Genomic DNA, 21,923 nt, shown 5'->3' with positions numbered 1-21,923 from the left:
ATCACCATGATAAAGCTATCATGGTGTTCACAGCAAAGTTTGTTGCAGCAACAAACTTTCTGTGCTGTTCGTTACAATGTTTCTCCTCCCTCCCTGTCAGATCGTTCTGAGACAGTGGGGGAGAAGAAGCTGTGCCGAGCAGCTGCTGTGTGTCTCCTATAAAGACACACCGACTGTAAAAACACACAAAAACACCTCCACATAGATAGTTTAGAGTGGGCAGCTAGTTATAGTTCAGGTAGTCTGTTAGGTAGATAGTACTCAGACTAGGACAATTAATTAGTTAGTAATCAATTAGGGCTTATAATGTGTGTGTGTGTGTGTATATATATATATATATATATATATATATATATATATATATAAAAATAAAATCATATACATATATATATATATATATATATATATATATATATATTTATATACTGTGTGTGTGTGTGTATGTATATATATATATATATATATACATACATACACACGTCTATATTATATATATATATACACACACACACGTAATATATATATTATATATAGACATATATTTGAAATTTGTTAATACTAAAAATTAATAATTAGGGATGTTTTATATCTATAACATCATATAGATATATACGTACATGTAATATATACGTATACACACATATACTTATATAAATCTCTTCATATATTTTACACGTCAAAAAATTTAATTGTATGTAAATTCTAAATACATTGATTCATTGTTAGGCTGTGTTCACACGGAGTTTTTTGCAGGAGGAAAATTCCTCTTGCAAAAACTGCTCCAGGCGTTTTTTGCACAGTGGTTTGACAAAAACTCGCCAAAACACTCGTCGAGGTGTATTTTTTACCCTTCTTACTGATTGAAATGGGGTTTTGGAGGCGGAAACCGCCTCAAGATAGGTCATGTCGCTTCTTTTTACCGCGATGCGTTTTTTTTGCTCACGGTAAAAAAGCTCGTCCAACTCCCATTGAAATCAATTGGAGACATTTTTGGGCGGTTTTTGACGAGTTTTGCGGAGCGGTTTCCGCGCCGAAAAACTCGTAAAAAAACTCTGTGTGAACAGGGCCTTAGGGTTGTTCATAAATTTATTGATCAATGGATTAGTGGACTTTTTCTTTGTTACTTTTATTGAAAATGTTACAAAAAATAAGTAAAAAAAAAAATACGGAAAAAATGGCACGCAAGTTATATACCACTGAAGAGGCATTTGCTCTCTTGGATTCTGATAGTGAATGGGGTCTCTTTTGGGGGGTTTCTGCTGTTTTGGTCCCTCCAGGGCGTTGCAAATGGGACATGGCACCGAAAACCATTATAGCAAAATTTGAGCTCCAAAACCCAAATGGCGCTCCTTCCCTTCTGAGGGCTGTAATGCGTTCAAATATAAGTTTATGACCACATATGGGGTATTGCCGTAATCAGGATAAATTTCTTTACAAATGTTGGGGTGCTTTTTCTCCTTTATTCCTTGCAAAAATTAAAAATGTCTATGTTTCTTCAGAAGAAATGTAGATTTTCATTTTCACAGACTAACGCCAATAAATTCAGCAAAAAACCGGTGGGGTTAAAATGCTCACTATACAACTAGATAAATTCCTTGAGGGGTGTAGTTTCCAAAATTGGGTCACTTTTTGGGGGTTTCCACTGTTTAGGTACCACAAGACCTCTTCAAACCAGACTTAGAGCTTAAAATATATTGTAATAAAAAGGAGGCTTCAAAATCCACTAGGTGCTCCTTTGCTTCTGAGGCCGGTGTTTCAGTCCATTAGGACACTAGTGCCACATGTAGGATATTTCTAAAAACTGCAGAATCTGGGCAATAAATATTGAGTTGCGTCGGTTGTCGGTTGTCCCTTTTTGCAATACTTGAAAGTTGGGAGGTATGGTGATCGATTTACAGGTGAATCCTACGTGTCAGAGACACACAGGACCTGCTTTCTCTGAACCCGTCAGTCCTGCGGACCTGACTGATTCAATACAAAGCAGCTGTATCTCAAAAAGTAAAAGGAATTTTTAGTAAAATGAATTTAGGAAGTTGCACCAATCACACTAATACACAATTTTATACAAAACAAAACAAAAAACACTATTTCAAATGTGCACATAGTGTTTAAGGCCCAAACTAGGCTGCATCATTAAGTGGTTAAGCAGGATAAAAATGTTTTATAGTTGCATTAAATTATATTATTCACATTCACAATGCAATTTTGTTTTCCCCCTTTAACTTAGAATTCAGAACTGGGAAAACTCAGCTGTCTCATACACTTTGCGGTATGTTTTGGTTTTTTTAATTCAAAAAATCTTTGGAAATATACTGCATAGAATGATCCTTTAAAAAAAAAAAAAGCACCAAATGCCTGATTTTTATAATCTTGTAGAAATATTAAATGATCTAACAGCTGAGATTGTGAATTACGGAATACCTCTATTATAAAACTGTTCTTATGAAGATATTGTAAGCCTCTGTGAGTAGCTCTCTGTTTGTTAACTCCTTTCCGCACCACGCTGTAAATGTACAGCAAAGGCATCTAGTTAATTGACGCAACATGTCTTACATTTACAGCGTAGAAATATTCCCACGCCATCACCAACAGGTGTCGACTGTAATGTGTAACCGACATCCCACTAAAACTACACAGATCGGCATTAACTCTAATTCCGGCTATTTTAACCTTTTAGATGCTTCAAAACCCGTAGCGAATAGCTATTGTTATACCTAAGTATATGTTTGACATAGGGAAGGTGATCCCTCTTTCACGTAGGTCCGATGTTTTGCCATGGTTTCCGGTGGGCTAACAAAGGCCCACATGCCAATTTGTTGCCTTTCAATGTAAAACTGACATGCATAATACATTGCACTATAGTTGTTTTCATTCAGTGACACTATGCATAATATTTTTTGCAAATTAACACATTGAATTTTATTGGATTTTGTGTATATGATATGCTAATATCAATTTATAACGCCACCCATTGCGGGTTGTGTAAATATATGAGAACACTTTTGTATCGTTGCTTGACAATGGCTGCATTAAGCAGGTGAAACATTGCAACTTTTTCACATAGGGGTGAAAAAAACGTCTGATATTTACTTTGGAGTGCTGATTGTGGTATCTACAAGTCAGATTCCTGGAGGCTGTTACCCTTTTGGACATTGGGAGGTCTAATTTCTGCTTAGCTGCTCCTACTCCTGGTGTGTGGACTGTATGGACAGTGATGTCAGGGGCTTTCAACTACGGAGTGCCTTGCCAGAACATCAGTAGCACTCTGGCCGAGGACTCCGGGACTGGAGAAGCCCCTGATGTCACTGTCCATATATTGACAGTGACATCAGGGGCTCCCTTTAAGGGGCTGAATCCCCGGTCAGAGCGTTGCCGACACTCTGAGGGAGCCCCGAACGTCACTGTCCTTCTATAGACAGTGACGTCAGCGGCTCCCTCTAAGAGCGGAATCACTGGCCACAGCATGCCGACGCTCTGGTCGGGGATTCTCTCATTACAAAGTCCCTAACTTCACTGTCCATATATAGACAGTGACGTCAAGGACTTTCCCAAGACAGGCGCTCCCGTCCGAAACGCTTGTGATGCTCTGGCTGGGGACTCCATAGTTGAAAACCTCTGACATCACTATCGATAAATGGACATTGACGTCAGGGGCTTCCCCGGGCACAGCGCTTAGAGTAGCTTAGATTTCGGGTAACGTATCCCACTGTATGCCTATACAGTGGCATACGTCATGCCTTTCATTTGAGGTATACAATGGGACTCCCGCCTTATACCTTCGACGGATGTGGAAAAATGTGGTGTAAACTGGCTCTTAGTTGATGGAAAAATAAAAAAGTTATGGCTCTTAAAGAGTTAATAAGGGTGGCCATAGGGTAGCAGCTAAAAATGTACATTTTCCACAGGGAAAGGGTTATTATCATATGACCCCTGTTTGTTAAAGTATTGTCTTTTTTTTATTTTTATAACCTATACGCAATAGAGCAACAACTTTATGCCATACAGTTCGTGACATCTGCCCATCAACTTTTATTGGACAGAAATAGAAACAGTATAAATAGAGCCTAATAAATTGATTACAATGCAATTCCCTAATGTACAAGTGCTTTGCAAAAGTATTCTAGTGGTGTTTTTCCTGTTTTGTAGCACAAAACATGTTTACAAATTAGTCTAAATTGTTACAGTGAAATGAAAATAAATACCTGGTTTAAAAACAAAATAAAAAACTGAAAAGTTGTGAGTGCATATGGATTTACACCCTTTGCTATGAAACCGCTAAATAAGCTGGTCAATCCAATTAACTTCAGATGTCACATAATTTGTTGTGTGCAATCAAAGTGTCACATGACCTGTTACATTATGTCATAAATACACCAGTTCTGAAAGGCCTCTGATTCTGTAACACCACTAATCAAACAACATGAAGACCAAGGAGATCTCCAAACAGCACAGAAACAAAGTTGTGGAAATATATAGTTCAGGGTTGGGTTATAAAAAAAACCTCAAACTTTGAACATCCCACAGAGCACTATTCAATCTATTGCAACAAAATAGAAAGAATATGGCACAACTACAGACCTGACAAGAGAAGGCTGCCCACTAAAATTCACAGATCTGGCAAGGAGAGCATTTATCAGAGATTCAACAATGATAACACTGATGGAGCTCCAAAGATCCACAGCGGAGATGGAACTTCGCGCATTAGGACGAGCATACTCTGCGTGCGATCGAGAGCGGGGCAACGGCTGTAATACACAGCCACGGCCCCGCTCTGACAGCGGAGAGGAGAGAAACATCTTCTCTCCGCCGTTAACCCTTTGAACGCCGCCATGAAAGCTGATCGCGGCGTTCAAAGAGGGGGGACTGCACATTGATCGCTTCACAGTTATCTTCAACTCGTATGGCCAGACTGCTCAGGGTCCATTGAAGTACCCCAGGGCTGTCTGAACATATTTCCTGTTGTTAGGGCATACTGAGGTATGCCCTAACAACTGCCTGTGTACAATATAGATCTATGCCAGTACATTGCAGTTACAAAATAAAAATCTAAATGATAAATCTCTTTATGGGATTAAAAGAAAAAGTTAAATGAATGTAAAAACAAATTAGTGATAAATAAATAAATAAAAAAAATACACAAACACATTTTTTATAATAAATAAACGTTTTAAAATATAAGTCCCAAAACATGAAATAATATAGACATATTTGGTATCGCCACAACCGTAACAACCTGTACAACAAATGTATAACATTATTTATGATGATCGGTTTATGGTGTAAAAAAAAAAATATTAAAACTGCTGCGCACCTGCTTTTTTTTCTGCATTTTCGCCAAAATAAAAATGTATAGAAATTAAACGATAATGTATTTGTACCAAAAAATGGTACCTACATAAAGTACAACTCGTCCCGCAAAAAACAAAGTCTCATACAACTACGTCGTACAAAAAATAAAAGAGTTATGAGCGTCAGGATGCAAAGAGGCCTCTTCCCGTGACATCACCCCTGCTCTAATACAGAACACCAGTGATTGTCTGTCCGCTGTCTCTAACATCATGTCCTCTCTCTATCTGAAACTGAATCTTTCTAAAACTGAGCTCCTTGTGTTCCCACCATCTACTAACCTGATGTCTCCATCTCTGTGTGTGGCACTATCATAACTCCTAAGCAGCACGCCCGCTGTCTCTGGGTTATTTTTGACTCAGATCTTTCCTTTACTCCTCACATACAATCACTTTCACGCTCCTGTCATTTTCACCTCAAAAACATCTCCAGAATCCGCTCTTTTCTTACCGAGGAATCCGCCAAAACTCTCATTGTTGCTCTGATTCACTCTCGTCTTGACTACTGTAACTCATTACTAGTCAGTCTTCCCCTCACCAAACTCTCCCCTCTCCAATCTATCCTCAATGCAGCAGCCAGGATCATCTTTATGACCAACCGCTACACCAACACCTCTACCCTGTGCCAGTTACTGCACTGTTTGCCCATCCCCTTCAGAATAAAATTCAAACTTATTATTCTCACCCACAAAGCTCTCCACAGTGCTGCACCTCCTTACATCTCCTCCCTCATCTCTGTCTACCACCCTACTCGGGCTCTACGTTCTGCCAACGACCTTAGATTAAAATCCTCCATAATCCGAACCTCCCACTCCCGTCTCCAAGATTTCTCTCGTGCTGCACCCGTTCTCTGGAATGCGCTACCCCAGACAATCAGATTAATTCCCAATATCCACAGTTTTAAACGTGCCCTGAAAACACATCTATTTAGACAGGTCTATAACGTTCCCTAATCTGACTCCTTTCCATGGCCCTCCTTTTAGATTAGTCATCAGAATAAGATTCCCTCACACTCCTTCTCTTCATGTCCGTCATACACGGATACTAGCTGGTGACCAGCTCATGCAGCTTTATGTTACCACCGCATGTGTATAAAAATGGCCGGAACATTGTACAGAACAAACACTGTTACCCTTTGTGCCTCCCTTATTTCCTCATAGATTGTAAACTCTTGCGAGCAGGGTCCTCACTCCCCAGGTTTGAATTGTAAATGAACTTTGTCACTATGTAATGTCTGATATTGTTTGTTTCATGTTCCCTCTAAATTGTAAAGTGCTGCGTAATATGTTGGCGCTATATAAATAAAGATTATTATTATTATTAAAGAGGGAAATGTAAAAAAATTGCTCTGTCCTCAAGGCCAAAATTGGCCGTGTCCTTAAGGGGTTAAAGAAAAACATAAGAAAACACGCTTTGAGTTTGCCAAACAGCATGTGGCAGATTGCCAAGATACTTGGAAGAAGGTTCTCTGGTCAAATTAAACTAATATTTAACTTTTTGGTCATCATGGAAAATGCTATCTGTGGCGCAAACCCAACACTTCCCATCTTCCCAAGAACACCATTCCCACAGTTAAGCATAGTGGGGACAGCATCATTATGTATAGATGCTTTACATCGGTAGGGACTGGAAAACTGGGCAGGTTTGAAGGAAAGAAGGATGGTAGTAAATGCAGGACAATTCTTGAGGAAAACCTGTTGGTTTGTCAGAGATTTGAGACTGGGACGGAGGTTCACTGTCCAGCAGGACAATGACCCTAAACATAATGCTTAAAGGGAATGTGTTACCAGCAAAACATGTTTTTTTTTTTTTTTTATTAAACAGTTAGTGTATAGGTGATTAAACATTGTTCTAATTTTTTTATTTTTTTTCACGAGTCAGGAAATATTATAAATTGGATTCAATTTATAATATTTCCCAGCACTGGTCACTAGATGGAGCCATTCCCAAAATTGCAGCATTGCATGTGGTAAAGCAACCACATTGCTTTATGCTGCAAAATTGGGTAAAAATCCCTCGCTCTAGTGAGCTCTCAGAATCCCCCCCTCCTTTATCCTGGCTAGTGCCGGGATAAACGAGGGGTTTGAACGGTCTAACCTCCTACACTGTGTGTCGCCATTTTTTGAGCTAACACACAGTGTAGAAGGTTAACATACAGTAGTAAACACACTGAAACACGAACATACATAGAAATAACTTACCTGCTCCAGTCGCCGCCGCTCCCTCCGGTCCATCCGCTCCGTCTGCTGCCGCTGCTCCATGTGCACAAGTCCGGAAGCCGCGACCGGAAGTAGTAATCTTACTGTCCGGCCGCGACTTCCGGTCCACAGGAAAATGGCGCCGGACGGCGCGCATTTCAAATTGAACTGTGTGGGAACGGCGCATGCGCCGTTCCCACACAGTGGCGTACACGAAAGTGGATGGAACGGGCCCCGTTCGCAGTCCCTATGGGACTGGAGCTGCCGTATTCCATGTCTGTATGTGTCGTTAATCGACACATACAGAAATGGAAAAAAAAATGGCAGCCCCCATAGGGAAGAAAAAGTGTAAAAATAAAAAAAAGTAACACACAAATTAATCCAAAAGTTTTTAATAAAGCACTAACATCTTTAACATATTAAAAAAATTTTTTTGGTGACACTGTTCCTTTAAAGGCATTGTGTTGCCAGAAAAACATGTTTTTTTTTAAAAAATTAAACATTTAGTGTGTTGGTGATTAAACATTGTTCAAATTTTTTTTATTTTTTTCACGAGTCAGGAAATATTATAAATTAATTCTAATTTATAATACTACCCATTTTTGGTCACTAGATGGAGCTATTCCCAAAATTGCAGCATTGCAACATTGGGTTAAAAGCCCTCGCTCTAGTGAGCTCTCAGCATCCCCCCCCTCCTTTATCCTGGCTAGTGCCGGGATAAACGAGGGGTTTGAACGGTGTAACCTCCTACACTGTGTGTCGCCATTTTTTGAGCTAACACACAGTGTAGTAGGTTTACATACAGTAGTAAACACACACAAACACGAACATACATTGAAATCCCTTACCTGCTCCTGCCGCCGCGGCTCCCTCCGGCCCGTCCGCTCCGTTTGCTGCCGCTGGTCCAAGTGCACAAATCCGGAAGCCGCGACCGGAAGTAGTAATATTACTGTCCGGCCGCGACTTCCGGTCCACAGGAAAATGGCGCCGGACGGCGCCAATTTCGAATTGGACTGTGTGGGAGCGGCGCATGCGCAGTTCCCACACAGACGCCGTACACGGAAGTCAATGGGACGGGAGCCGTTCGCAGTCCCTATGGGACTGTGGCTGCCGTATTCCATGTCTGTATGTGTCGTTAATCGACACAGACAGAAATGGAACAAAAAATGGCAGCCCCCATAGGGAAGAAAAAGTGTAAAAATAAGAAAAAGTAAAACACAAACACACAAATGAATATAAACGTTTTTAATAAAGCACTAACATCTTTAACATATAAAAAAATAATTTGTGATGACACTGTTCCTTTAAGCTTCACTGGAGCCATTTAAGGGGAAATATTTAAATGTCTTGGAATGGCCTAGTCAAAGCACAGATCCAAATCCAATTGAGATTCTGTGGCATATCTTGAAGACTGCTATACACCAACTTAAAGAGGCTTTGTCACCAGATTATAAGTGCCCTTTCTCCTACATAGTCTGATCGGTGCTGTAATGTAGATAACAGCAGTGGTTTTTATTTTGAAAAACAATCATTTTTGAGCAAGTTATGAGCAATTTTAGATTTAAGCTAATGAGTTTCTTAAAGACCAACTGGGCGTGTTTTTACTTTTGACCAAGTGTGTGTTGTAAAGAAGTGTATGAGGCTGACCAATCAGTGACCAATCAGCCTCATACACTTCTCATTGTTACAGCCCAGCATGATCCACAGCACAGTGTGATTGTGCAGTGAAAGAAGCTGAGCTGGAACAATGAGAAGTGTATGACACTGATTGGTCAGCCTCATACACTTCTTTACAACACGCACTTGGTCAAAAGTAAAAACACGCCCAGTTGATCTTTAAGAAACTCGCTGAGCTACGCTGTTTCCGTAACTCCCATAGTTGTGAATGGCCGTTACAGAAGCAGCGTAGCATGCTATAGGTGTTACGGAAACTGTGTAGCTTTACCATGTAACCAGGAAGTGGCCGGAAGACAGCGGAGCTGGGTAAGATGGAACGGGGTTTAGTGGGCCCTGTTCTAGAGATAGATGCGGGTCCCAGAGGTGGTACCCGCATCTATCTGACATTTATGAAATATCCTGTGGATATGTCATAAATGTCCTTCATGGGAAAACCACTATAAATGCCACGGTTGCTATTGACCGCGGCATTTGACTAGTTAAACGGCCAGGAAGAGCGCCATCACTGTTCCTGGCCGTTAGAGCAGCGTTTTAGAAGCTGACACCTGCGGTGTATGGAACGGGCTCCGTGCGTGAGCCCGCTCCATACATCATCCCCTCCCCGCTCCATGATGAGCCGGCACATCATGGGTTGGGAAGGGGTTAAGTAAGGAGCGGTCAGGGGGCCCGGCGCTGCTGGGTCCCTTGACTGCCGACTATAAGACGCAGGGACTTTTTAGAAAGATTTATTCTTGATAAAAACTGCGTCTTATGGGACGAAAAATACGGTAGCTAAACCTATATTTTCTTTGAAAAAATTGTAATTTTAATTTTCACGTCCTAATTCCAATAATTTCTGCAAAAAAACTTTGCGGGCAAAATGCTCACTATACCTCTATATAATTTCCTTAATGGGTGTAGTTTCCAAAATGGGTTAGCTTGTGGGGGGTGTTTCCACTGTTTTGTCCCCTCAGGGGCTTTGCAAATGTGACATGGCCTCAGCAAACCATTCCTGCTAAATTTGAGCACCAAAAGCCAAATGGCGCTCTTTCCTTTCTAAGCCGTGCCGTGTTTCCAAACAGCCATTTATTACCACATGTGGGGTATTGTTTTACTCGGGAGAAATTGCTTTACAAATTTTGTGGTTGTTTTTCTCCTTTAGTCCTTGTGGAAATGCGAAAAAATTTGCTAAACCTACGTTTTCTTTGAAAAAAATTTTAGATTTTAATTTTTACGGCCTAATTCCAATAATTTCTGCAATAAACTTGTGGGGTCAAAATGCTCACTTTACCCCTAGATAATTTCCTTGAGATGTTTTGTTTGTTGAGATGTAGTTTCCCAAATGTGGTCACTTTTGAAGGATTTCCACTGTTTTGGCACCGCAGGAGCCCTTGAAACCTGGCATGGTGCCTAAAATATATTCTAATAAAAAGAAGGCCCCAAAATCCTTTGCTTCAGTACATTACCACACTAGGGCCACATGTGGGATTTTCCTAAATCTGCAGAACCTGGGTAATAAATATTGAGTTGCATTTCTTTGGTAAAACTTTGTGTTACAAAAAATGGGGTTAAAAATTAATTTCTGCAAATGAAATTTGTAAATTTCACCTCTACTTTGCTTTAATTCTTGTTAAATGTCTAAAAGGTTAAGAAACTTTCTAAATGCTGTTTAGAATACTTTGAGGGGTGAAGTTTTTAAAATGGGGTGACTTATTGAGGGTTTCTAATATATAAGGCCCCCAAAGCCACTTCACAACTGAAGTGGCCCCTGTAAAAATAGTCTTTTGAAATATTCTTTAAAATGTAAGAAATTGCTGCTAAAGTTCTAAGCCTTGTAACGTCCTAGAAAGATAAAAGGATGTTCAAAAAACGATGCCAATCTAAAGTAGAGATATGGGGGATGTTAATTAGTAACAATTTTGTGTGGTATAAGTGCTTGTCTTACAAGCAAATACATTTAAATTTAGAAATATGCTAATTTTTGTAATTTTTCCCTAAAGTTTGGTGTTTTTCACAATTAAATACTGAATGTATCGAGCAAATTTTGCCAGTAACATTGTAAAGGATCTGCCAGACACAGCTTCTGTGTCGACGCCCGTGGTTACTCAGTCTGCACCTGCTCCTAAGTCTGATAGAGTGACTCCTTCTTCCACCACTCAGGCTGGGAGGCTGAGGAGTGGGAGAACCTATCACAGCCTGGCCAGACGGAGCTAGCTCCCGCCCTCTGTCTTTTTATACCTTCATTTCCTGCTTCTCCTTTGCCTGTGATTCTTCTGGTTTCCTGGCTCTGCTGCTGCTGCTTGTACTATTTGTCTTCTGCTTCATTTTGACCCTGGCTTTACTGACTACTCTCTTGCTCTGCGTTTGATACCTCGTACACTCCTGGTTTGACTCGGCTCGTTCACTACTTTTGTAGCTCACGGTGTTGCCGTGGGCATCTGCCCCTTTTCCCTTAGCTTCTTTGTACCCTTGTCTGTCTGTCTGTCGTGCACATAGTGAGAGTAGGGACCGTCACCCAGTTGTACGCCGTCGCCTAGGACGGGCAGTTGCAAGTAGGCAGGGACTGAGTGGCGGGTAGATTAGGGCTCACCTGTCTGTCTCCCTACCCCGTCATTACATAATCACAGGCCCATATACCTTTTCTACCCTGGTCCCTGACACACTATGGACCCCCTTGAGACCCTGGCTCAGCAAATGCAGGGCCTCTCCATACAGGTCCAAGCCCTGACTCAGAGGGGCAACCTGCATGATGCTACCCTGGTAGTGCCCCCCACCTCACCTCTTGAACACCACGTCAAGTTGCCTGACCGGTTCTTAGGGGACCGTAAGACTTTTTTCTCCTTTCGGGAGAGTTGTAGGCTCTATTTCCGTCTAAAGCCCCACTCCTCAGTTTCTGAGAGCCAGCGAGTGGGTATAATTATGTCCCGGCTCCAGGACGGGCCCCAAGAATGGGCCTTCTCCTTGGCTCTCGACGCCCCCGAGCTTTTTCTCTGTTGACCTTTTTTTTCTGCTCTCGGGCTCATATATGACGAGACTGACAAGACTGCCTTTGCCGAGAGTCAGCTGGTGACCTTACGTCAGGGTAAGAGACCCGTTGAGGAGTACCGTTTAGACTTTAGGAAGTGGTGTGTAGCTTCTCGGTGGAATGAAGCAGCCCCAGTTACAGGGGAAATTAGCACTCTCATAGTGACGATTGTCACTAATAGGGCTGTGCTGGGTCTAGTAAGACCCAGCAGCAGTCTGTCAGTAACGGCACCCGGCGATCATGTGACCAGTCACATGATCACCGGGAGGAATAGAGACAGCGGTGCAGCTGCTGCATCTATTCCTATACACAGCGTTCGTTGAGCGCTGTGTACAAGTGATCAGAGAAGACAGAAGCAGCGAAAGCTGCTTCTATCTTCTCCTCAGGGTCCCCGGCAGTCACTGACAGCCGGAGAACCGACATTCAGCTGCCCGATCGCGCGGGCAGCAAGTTGAAACCCGAGCCGTAAAAAGTCTATGGCTCGGGTTTTAAGGACCCTGACTGCTGTCCGTAAAAACACAGCCAGCGGTCGGGAACCAGTTAATGACTAAGCCGATTTTTCAAATCTGACGTGTCACTTTATGTGGTAATAACTTCGGAATGCTTTTACCTATCCAAGCGATTCTGAGGTGGTTTTCTCGTGACATATTGTACTTTATGTTAGTTAAAAAATTTGGTCGATAAATGCAATATTTATTTTTAAAAAACACCAAGATTTGGAGAAAATGTTCAAAAATTAGCATTTTTCTAAATTTAAATGTACCTTTTTGTAAAACAGATTTGAAAGGAACAGTGTCACGAAAAATTTTTTTTTTACATCAGTTTGATTTTAGTGTTTTATTAAAAACTTTTATATTTATTTGTGTGTTTGTGTTTTACTATTTTTTATTTTTGAACTTTTTCCTATGGGGGCTGCCATTTTTTTTTCCATTTCTGTATGTGTCGATTAACGACACATACAGACATGGAATACGGCACATACAGTCCCATAGTGAATGCGAACGGGTTCCGTTCCATCCACTATGCTGTACGCCGTCTGTGTGGGAACGGCGCATGCGCCGCTCCCACACAGTCCAAGTTGAACTGTGCGACGTCCGGCGCCATTTTCCTGTGGACCGGAAGTCGTGGCCGGACAGTAAGATTACTACTTCCGGTCGCGGCTTCCGGACTTGTGCACTTGGAGCGGGAGGTAGCAGACGGAGCGGACGGACCCGAGGGAGCGGCGGCGGCTGGAGCAGGTAAGTTATTTCTGTGTATGTAAGTGTTTTACTGTGTGTTTACTAGTGTATGTAAACCTACTACACTGTGTGTTAGCTCAAAAAATGGCGACACACAGTGTAGGAGGTTTGACCGTTCAATCCCCTCGTTTCTCCCGGCACTAGCCAGGATAAAGGAGGGGGGGATTCTGAGAGCTCACTAGAGCGAGTGAGTTTTCTCAAATTTTGCAGCATAAAGCAATGTGGTTGCTTTACCACATGCAATGCTGCAATTTTGGGAATTGCTCCATCTAGTGGCCAGCACTGGGAAATATTATAAATTAGAATCTAATTTATAATATTTCCTGACTCGTGAAAAAAATTAAAAAAATTAGAACAATGTTTAATCACCTATACACTAATTGTTTAACTAAAAAAAAGAAAAACATTTTTTCTAGCGTCACATTCCCTTTAATACCACAAAAAATAGTTCCAAGTTTACATTTCCGATATGTCTACTTCATGTTTGCATCATTTTTTGTAAATTTTTTTTATTTTTCTAGGACGTAACAAAAACTTTAGTAGCAATTTCTCATATTTTCAAGAAAATTTCAAAAGGCTATTTTTTCAGGGACCAGTTCAGTATTGAAGTGGCTTTGAGGGCCTTCTATATTAGAAAGACCCCATTAATCACCCCATTTTGAAAACGACATTCCTCAAAGTATTCAAAATAGCATTCACAAAGTGTTTTAACCCTTTAGGCGTTTCACAGGAATTAAAGCAAAGTAGAGGTGACATTTCCAAATTTCATTTTTTTTTTGCAAAAAATTCATTTGTAGTAATTTTTTTTCTGTACCACAGAAGGTTTTACCCGAGAAATGCAACTCAACATTTATTGCCCATATTCTGTAGTTTTTAGAAATTTCCCACATGTGGCCCTAGTATACTACTGGACTGAAACACAGGCCTCAGAAGCAAAGGAGCACGTAGAGGATTTTAGGGCCTCCTTTTTTTTAGAATATATTTAAAGAGGCTCTGTCACCAGATTTTGCAACCCCTATCTGCTATTGCAGCAGATAGGCGCTGCAATGTAGATTACAGTAACGTTTTTATTTTTAAAAAACGAGCATTTTTGGCCAAGTTATGACCATTTTTGTAGTTATGCAAATGAGGCTTGCAAAAGTCCAAGTGGGTGTGTTTAAAAGTAAGGGTATGTTCACACGGCCAAATTTCAGACGTATACGAGGCGTATTTTGCCTCGTTTTACATCTGGAAATACGTCTCAAATACGTCGGCAAACATCTGCCCATTCATTTGAATGGGTTTGCCGACGTACTGTGCAGACGACCTGTTATTTACGCGTCGTCGTTTGACAGCTGTCAAACGACGACGCGTAAAAATACAGCCTCGTCAAAAGAAGTGCAGGACACTTCTTTGGACGTTTTTGGAGCTGTTTTCTCATAGACTCCAATGAAAACAGCTCCAAAAACGGACGTAAAAAACGCAGCGAAAACGGCGTGAAAACGCTGCGAAAAATGCGAGTTGGTAAAAAAACGTCTGAAAAGCAGGGTCTGTTTTCCCTTGAAAACAGCTCTGGATTTTCAGACGTTTTTGTTGACTACGTGTGAACATACCCTAAAAGTCCAAGTGGGCGTGTATTATGTGCGTACATCGGGGCGTTTTTAATACTTTTACTAGCTGGGCGCTCTGAAGAGAAGTATCATCCACTTCTCTTCAGAACGCCCAGCTTCTGGCAGTGCAGACAGCGTGTTCTCGAGAGATCACGCTGTGACGTCACTCACAGGTCCTGCATCGTGTCAGACGAGCGAGGAAACCGGCACCAGAGGCTACAGTTGATTCTGCAGCAGCATCAGCGTTTGCAGGTAAGTAGCTACATCGACTTACCTGCTAACGCCGATGCTGCTGCAGAATCAACTGTAGCCTCTGGTGCCGGTGTCCTCGCTCGTCTGACACGATGCAGGACCTGTGAGTGACGTCACAGCATGATCTCTCGAGAACACGGCTGTGTCTGCACTGCCAGAAGCTGGGCGTTCTGAAGAGAAGTGGATGATACTTCTCATCAGAGCGCCCAGCTAGTAAAAGTAGTAAAAACGCCCCGATGTACGCACATAATACACGCCCAGTTGGACTTTTACTTTAAACACGCCCACTTGGACTTTTGCAAGCCTCATTTGCATAAATACAAAAATGGTCATAACTTGGCCAAAAATGCTCGTTTTTTAAAAATAAAAACGTTACTGTAATCTACATTGCAGCGCCGATCTGCTGCAATAGCAGATAGGGGTTGCAAAATCTGGTGACAGAGCCTCTTTAAGGCACCATGTCAGGTTTGAAGAGTTCTTGTGGTACCAAAATAGTGGAAACCCCCCAAAAGTTACCCCATTTTGCAAACTACACCCCTCAATAAATGTATCTAGGGGTGTAGTTAGCATTTTGATTCCACAGTTTTTTTTGCTGAATTTATTTGAATTAGTATGTGAAGATGAAAATCTACTTTTTTTCCGAAAAAACGTAACATAGTTTTTATTTTTACAAGGAATAAAGGAGTAAAATCACCCCAACAGATGTAAAGCAATTTCTACCGATTATAGTAATACCCCATTTGTGGTAATAAACTGTTGTTTGGGCCCACAGCAGGGCTCAGAAGAGAAGGAGCACCATTTGGATTTTAGATTTCTGATTTTGCTGGAATAGTTTTCAGTGCCGTGTCACATTTGCAATGTACTGGTGGGACCAAAACCGTGGAAACCCCCCAAAAGTAACCCCATTTTGGAAACTACACCCCTCAAGGAATTTTTCTAGGGGGAAAGTTAGCATTTTGACCCCACCGTTGTTTTGCTGAATTTGTTGGAATTAGTCTGTAAAGGTAAAAATCGACTTTTTTTCTGAAAAAACGTAGACATTTTGAATTTTTACAAGGAATAAAGGAGAAAAATCACCCCAACATTTGTAAAACAATTTCTCCCGATTACGGAAATACACCATATGTGGTAATAAACTGCTGTTTGGACCCACAGCGGGGCTTAGAAGGGAAAGAGCGCTATTTGGCTTTTGTAGCTCAAATTTAGCTGAAATGGTTTTCGGGTGCCATGTCGCATTTGCAAAGCCCCTGAGAGACCAAAACAGCGGAGACCACACAAAAGTTACACTATTTTGGAAACTGCACCACTTAAGGAATCGATCTAGGGGTATAGTGAGAATTTAGACCCCACAGGTCTTTTGCAGAATTTATTAGAATTAGGCCGTGAAAATGAATATCAACATTATTTCCACTAAAATGTTGAATTTTTTTCAATTTCACAAAGGATAAAGGAGGAAAAAGCACCCCAACATTTGTAAAGTAATTTCTTCCGAGTACGGCTATACCCCACATGTTGTCATAAATGTTTTTTTATTAGAAAGTAATTAACCCTTTCCAGACTGATCCATTTTTTTCTTTATCGTTTTTCCCTCCACGCTTTCCAGGAGCCATAACTTTTTTATTTTTCTGTCAATACAGTGGTGTGGGGGCTTATTTTTTGTGGAACGAGCTGTAGTTTTTTTTATTGGTACCCTGTTTGGCACATACAACTTTTTGAGCACTTTTTGTTACGTTTTTTGGTAGGGACAAGTTAACCAAAAAACAGCAATTTTGCCGTTTTGAAGTTTATTTTTCACGGCGTTCACCGTGCGAGTTAAATAAAGCTATATTGTAATCGTTTGGACTTTTACAGACACAGAGATACCAATTTTTATGTATTTTTAAAAAAAATTTACATTACTTTAGAGAAAAAAATGTGAAAAGGTTTGTTTTTTTTGGACTTTAAATATTTTAATGTTTTTCACTAATAATTTACTTTTGTTTTTACACATTTTATTACTTCCCCTAGGGGACTTGAACCAGCGATCATTAGATCACTGGTACAATACACTGCAATACTAATGTATTGCAGCATATTGTCATTTTTGCAGGCTCCTGTAACAGCGCAATCGCTGTTCCTGTCCATTAGTCCCGGGTGTCAGCTGTAATACACAGCTGACACCCGCAGCGCATGGTGCGGGCTCAGCGTGTGAGCCCGCTCCATACATCACCCTCACACCACGACATGCTATTAAGTTGTGGTGCGCGAAGGGGTTAATGCGCAACGGATGGAGCGGAGTTAAAATTTACATTTTACGCCGATATGTCATTTAGTGCACTATATGTTATGCCCAGTTTGTGCCACTGAAGACAAATACCTCATAGAATATTAATTGGGTTCTCCCGGTCTATGGCGATGCCATATCTGGGGACGTAAACTGCTGTTTGGGCACGCTGTAGGGCTCAGAAGGGAGTTTGCGCCATTTGGCTTTTGGAGCGCAGGTTTTGTATGGCAGTAGTTCTGTTTGACTTTTCGCTGGTATTTCAGTTTATAACGTGGGGGGCATATGTAGGCTGGGCACAGTACATCAGGGCATAATAAGAGTGTATAATTATGAGGTTCTTGCATAATTTGGAGGTGTGCTTTTGGTCATTGTCCTGTTGTAGGATGAAATTGGCTCCAATCAAGCGCTGTCCACAGGGTATGGCATGGCGTTGCAAAATGTGATAGCCTTCCTTATTCAAAATCCCTTTTACCTTGTACAAATCTCCCACTTTACCAGCACCAAAGCAACCCCAGACCATCACATTACCTCCAACATGCTTGACAGATGGCGTCAGGCACTCTTCCAGCATCTTTTCAGTTGTTCTGTGTCTCACAAATGTTCTTCTGTGTGATCCAAACACCTCAAACTTCGATTCATCTGTCCATAACACTTTTTTTCCAATCTTCCTCTGTCCAATGTTTGTGTGCTTTTGCCCATATTAATCTTTTCCTTTTATTAGCCAGTCTCAGATATGGCTTTTTCTTTGCCACTCTGCCCTGAAGGCCAGCATCCCGGAGTCGCCTCATCACTGTAGACGTTGATACTGGCGTTTTGCAGGTACCATTTAATGAAGCTGCCAGTTGAGGACCTGTGAGGCGTCTATTTCTCAAACTAGAGACTCTAATGTACTTGTCTTGTTGCTCAGTTGTGCAGCGGGGCCTCCCACTTCACTTTCTACTCTGGTTAGAGCCTGTTTGTGCTGTCCTCTGAAGGGAGTAGTACACACCGTTGTAGGAAATCTTCAGTTTCTTGTCAATTTCTCGCATGGAATAGCCTTCGTTTCTAAGAACAAGAATAGACTGTCGAGTTTCACATGAAAGCTCTCTTTTTCTAGCCATTTGGAGGGTTTACTTGAACCCACAAATGTAATGCTCCAGATTCTCAACTAGCTCAAAGGAAGGTCAGTTTTATAGCTCCCCTAAACTCCAAAACTGTCTACAGCGGTGCTAACATAATTGCACAAGGGTTTTCAAGTGTTTTCTAATCATCCATTAGCCTTCTAACACAGTTAGCAAACACAATGTACCATTAGAACACTGGAGTGATGGTTGCTGGAAATGGGTCTCTATACACCTATGTAGATAATTGCATTAAAAACCAAACGTTTGCAGCTAGAATAGTCATTTAGCACATTAACAATGTATAGAGTGTATTTCTGATTAATTTAATATTATCTTCATTGAAAAAAACTGTGCTTTTCTTTCAAAAATAAGGACATTTCTAAGTGACCCTAAACTTTTGAACGGTAGTGTGTATATGTGTATATATATATATATATATATATATGTGTGTGTAATATATATATATATAGATAGATAGATATAATTTTAAATTTTTTTTATTTTATTTAGCACGTTATTGTGGTACAACTTCAAAAGAAAATACAAAATAACAATCAACACAATACCCTACATATCCCTCCCCAACCTCCAGATCCAAGGAGGGAAAAAAAGAAAGCCCCAACCACTTCTCCACTTTACCTCAGTTCCAGATACCCCAGAGCTTCTCCCATTTATTCAATTGGTTTAACTTTTTAGTTGTAATTTTCTCATACATTTTTACTTTAAGGACAACATTTATCCATTCAAAAATAGAGGGGGAAGACTCTGTCATCCATTTCCTTGCAATAACTAATTTAGGGAGCAGTTGAACTCTCAAAATAAGCCGAATTTCGTTTTGCGAAAACTCAGCGATTACGAACTATTCTGTACAATTCAAATGTGCTAACTGAGCAGATTTCAGGATCTCACGATCTAGCTTGGACGCCACTTCTTTAATTATCAAAGACCAGCATGAATCAATATATGGGCATTCCCATACCATATGCCAGAACTCCTCCACCTGGTATTGGCATCTATGACCTTTTGTATCCTCCGTTAAGGGCCTGTTCACATCACCGTTCGCTTTCCGTTCCGGGGTTCCGTCGGAGGTTTCCGTTGGGTGAACCCCCCAACGGAAAGTGAAAGTGAAACCACCGCTTCCGTTTCAGTCACCATTGATATCAATGGTGACGGTTTTCCGACGGAATCAATAGCAGAGTCGACTGATGGGATTTAAGACAGATGGTTTTCCAGATGAATCAAAATCTATTGCATCTAATGGTAGTCGATTTGTTCCAATTAATTGCTAATCCAGAGAGAGAACCAAATTCTTCTATCTCACGAATTGCCCACGGGACAGACCTCACTGCATCGTTTAGGCATAGTAAAATATCATCTGCATTTAAAATGATTTTATCCCTCACCCCTCCACAACCAAATCCAGAAATTAACTCATCCTCTTTTATTAGAATCGCCAAAGGTTCAATAAATATGGCGAATAAAAGTGGTGAGAGGGAACACCCCTGCCGTGTTCCTCTAAAGAGCTCAAAAGGGAGTCCCCACCTACACTGACTAGCAGTGGGGGAGCTATACATCGCCTTTACCATATCTATAGAGTTACTTCCAATGACAAATTTTGCTATGATCCTCCAGAATAAAACATTTTAGGTTCAACCGGAGTTGCAGCTGGAACGAATGCTTGGATCTGAGCAGCTTAATGGTGTTGAATCCTTTCAGCCAGATCTTGTTTCAGTCAGACCGTGCATCTGCTCCACCAAGCCGTGCATAGGTTCCATAGTCGAAAATATATATTTTTTTAAAGGCTTGTGATTATGTTAAGGAATTGCTATTTAATCAATTCCCCAGAGTGCAAGTTCATGAAATTGCTATTCAAGCAATTCCCCAAAGGCAGCTGGGGACTGTCTGGATCAAGCGTGCAGGTAAATCAGTTACCTCAAGTCCGTCACAACTCTGGTCAGCAGAGTCTAAGTCTGCTCTATGGTCTTCACCAGAGCCCACCGTTGGATTTGTCTGTATAGAACCCGGGTTGCATATACAGAATACGTTGTTGGACAGGATGTGCAATGCAGGCAATACCAGAGCGGATAACCGGACAAGCCAGAGGGGAAATCAGCAAGCAGGGTTCACAAGCAGGAGATACTAAATGTCCAAATCGCAAAACAGAAGAGTACCAGGACTTGCAGAGGTCAAAACCAGCCGAGAGAATGTGCTAATCAGTGAGCAGAGGGAAAATCCAAAGACAAAGTCGAGGTCCAGTTCAAAGAGTCCAAACAGTCAAGGTGATACAGGGAGTAACTAGGTGCTTGATCAGACACATGCAAACATAAGAAATAACAAGCAACAATGAGAAAGCTGAGCAGATTCAAATACTCCACCCTTGGCCCTGATAGGACGCAGACAGAGAAGTGAGATTGGCTCTGCACCAAAAACCAGGGCCACCCAGAAGCTTGGCTAGTAGTCATGACAACCTTATGGTGACGGACATTTCCTAACAACATTTATGTATAGCATATTTGTTAGAGATTCTGCACAAAATATAGTACAATGCATGTGAATATCATATAGAGAACCCTATTCAAACACAGTGGAATTCTTTTTGAAAATCTGCAGCATGTTCTTTTCTTCTGAAAATTTGTTCAGGACTCCATTATGAGAGGTAAAATCCATGACAAAACCACCGTAATATCAACTTATTATTATATGCGGCTTTTACATAATTTTATGTTGAACTTTTGCAGGGTTCTTCTCCGTTTGAACACAGTCTAGCAGGAAAGTGCGAGTTTGTTAATATGTTTAAATTATGTTTATTTTTTTTAAGACTCTGTTCACAACATGTTTGGGACAAACTAATATATTTTAGGCCTTAATAACTAAGCAATTTTTTTGTTTTTTCATCGTTGCATTCAAAGAGCTATCATTTTTTTCCCCGTCAACATACAGTATTGGGGAAAAATGTTCCAAAGTACGAAAACTTTCAAAAATAGAAATGTGAATAGATTTTTTTTTTATCAATGAATAAAATACAAAGTGAATGAACAGAAGAGAAATTTAAATCAAATCAATAATTGGTGTGACCACCCTTTGCCACTTAAAACGGCATCAATTCTTTTAGTTACTCTTGCACAAAGTCATGGATTTTGGAGGATTCTAGTCAGATGTATGATTAACCAATTGTACCAAACAGGTGATAATGATCATTTTCATATGTACCTACATACCTACCCACCTACTTATATTTATATATCTTTTGATCA

At 40.9% G+C, this 21,923-nt stretch overlaps 1 protein-coding gene across 6 annotated transcripts in view; it reads left to right on the top strand.

Moving 5' to 3' along the window:
• DMC1 (DNA meiotic recombinase 1) overlaps window positions 1–21,923 on the top strand; it is a 408,015-nt gene that overhangs the window by 139,527 nt on the left and 246,565 nt on the right. For 4 of the 6 annotated variants that reach the window (XM_075833569.1, XM_075833573.1, XM_075833574.1 and 1 more), the window contains one exon: window positions 2,228–2,269. The exons of the other annotated variants lie outside the window; for them this stretch is intronic. In XM_075833569.1, the coding sequence (XP_075689684.1) occupies window positions 2,228–2,269 (42 nt within the window). The remainder of the gene's footprint in view (window positions 1–2,227; window positions 2,270–21,923) is intronic. 6 annotated transcript variants of the gene reach the window in all.

This window comes from Rhinoderma darwinii, chromosome 7, assembly GCF_050947455.1.
Source record: "Rhinoderma darwinii isolate aRhiDar2 chromosome 7, aRhiDar2.hap1, whole genome shotgun sequence".
Classification (NCBI taxonomy): domain Eukaryota; kingdom Metazoa; phylum Chordata; class Amphibia; order Anura; family Rhinodermatidae; genus Rhinoderma; species Rhinoderma darwinii.
This window is presented reverse-complemented; position numbering and strand designations above follow the sequence as displayed.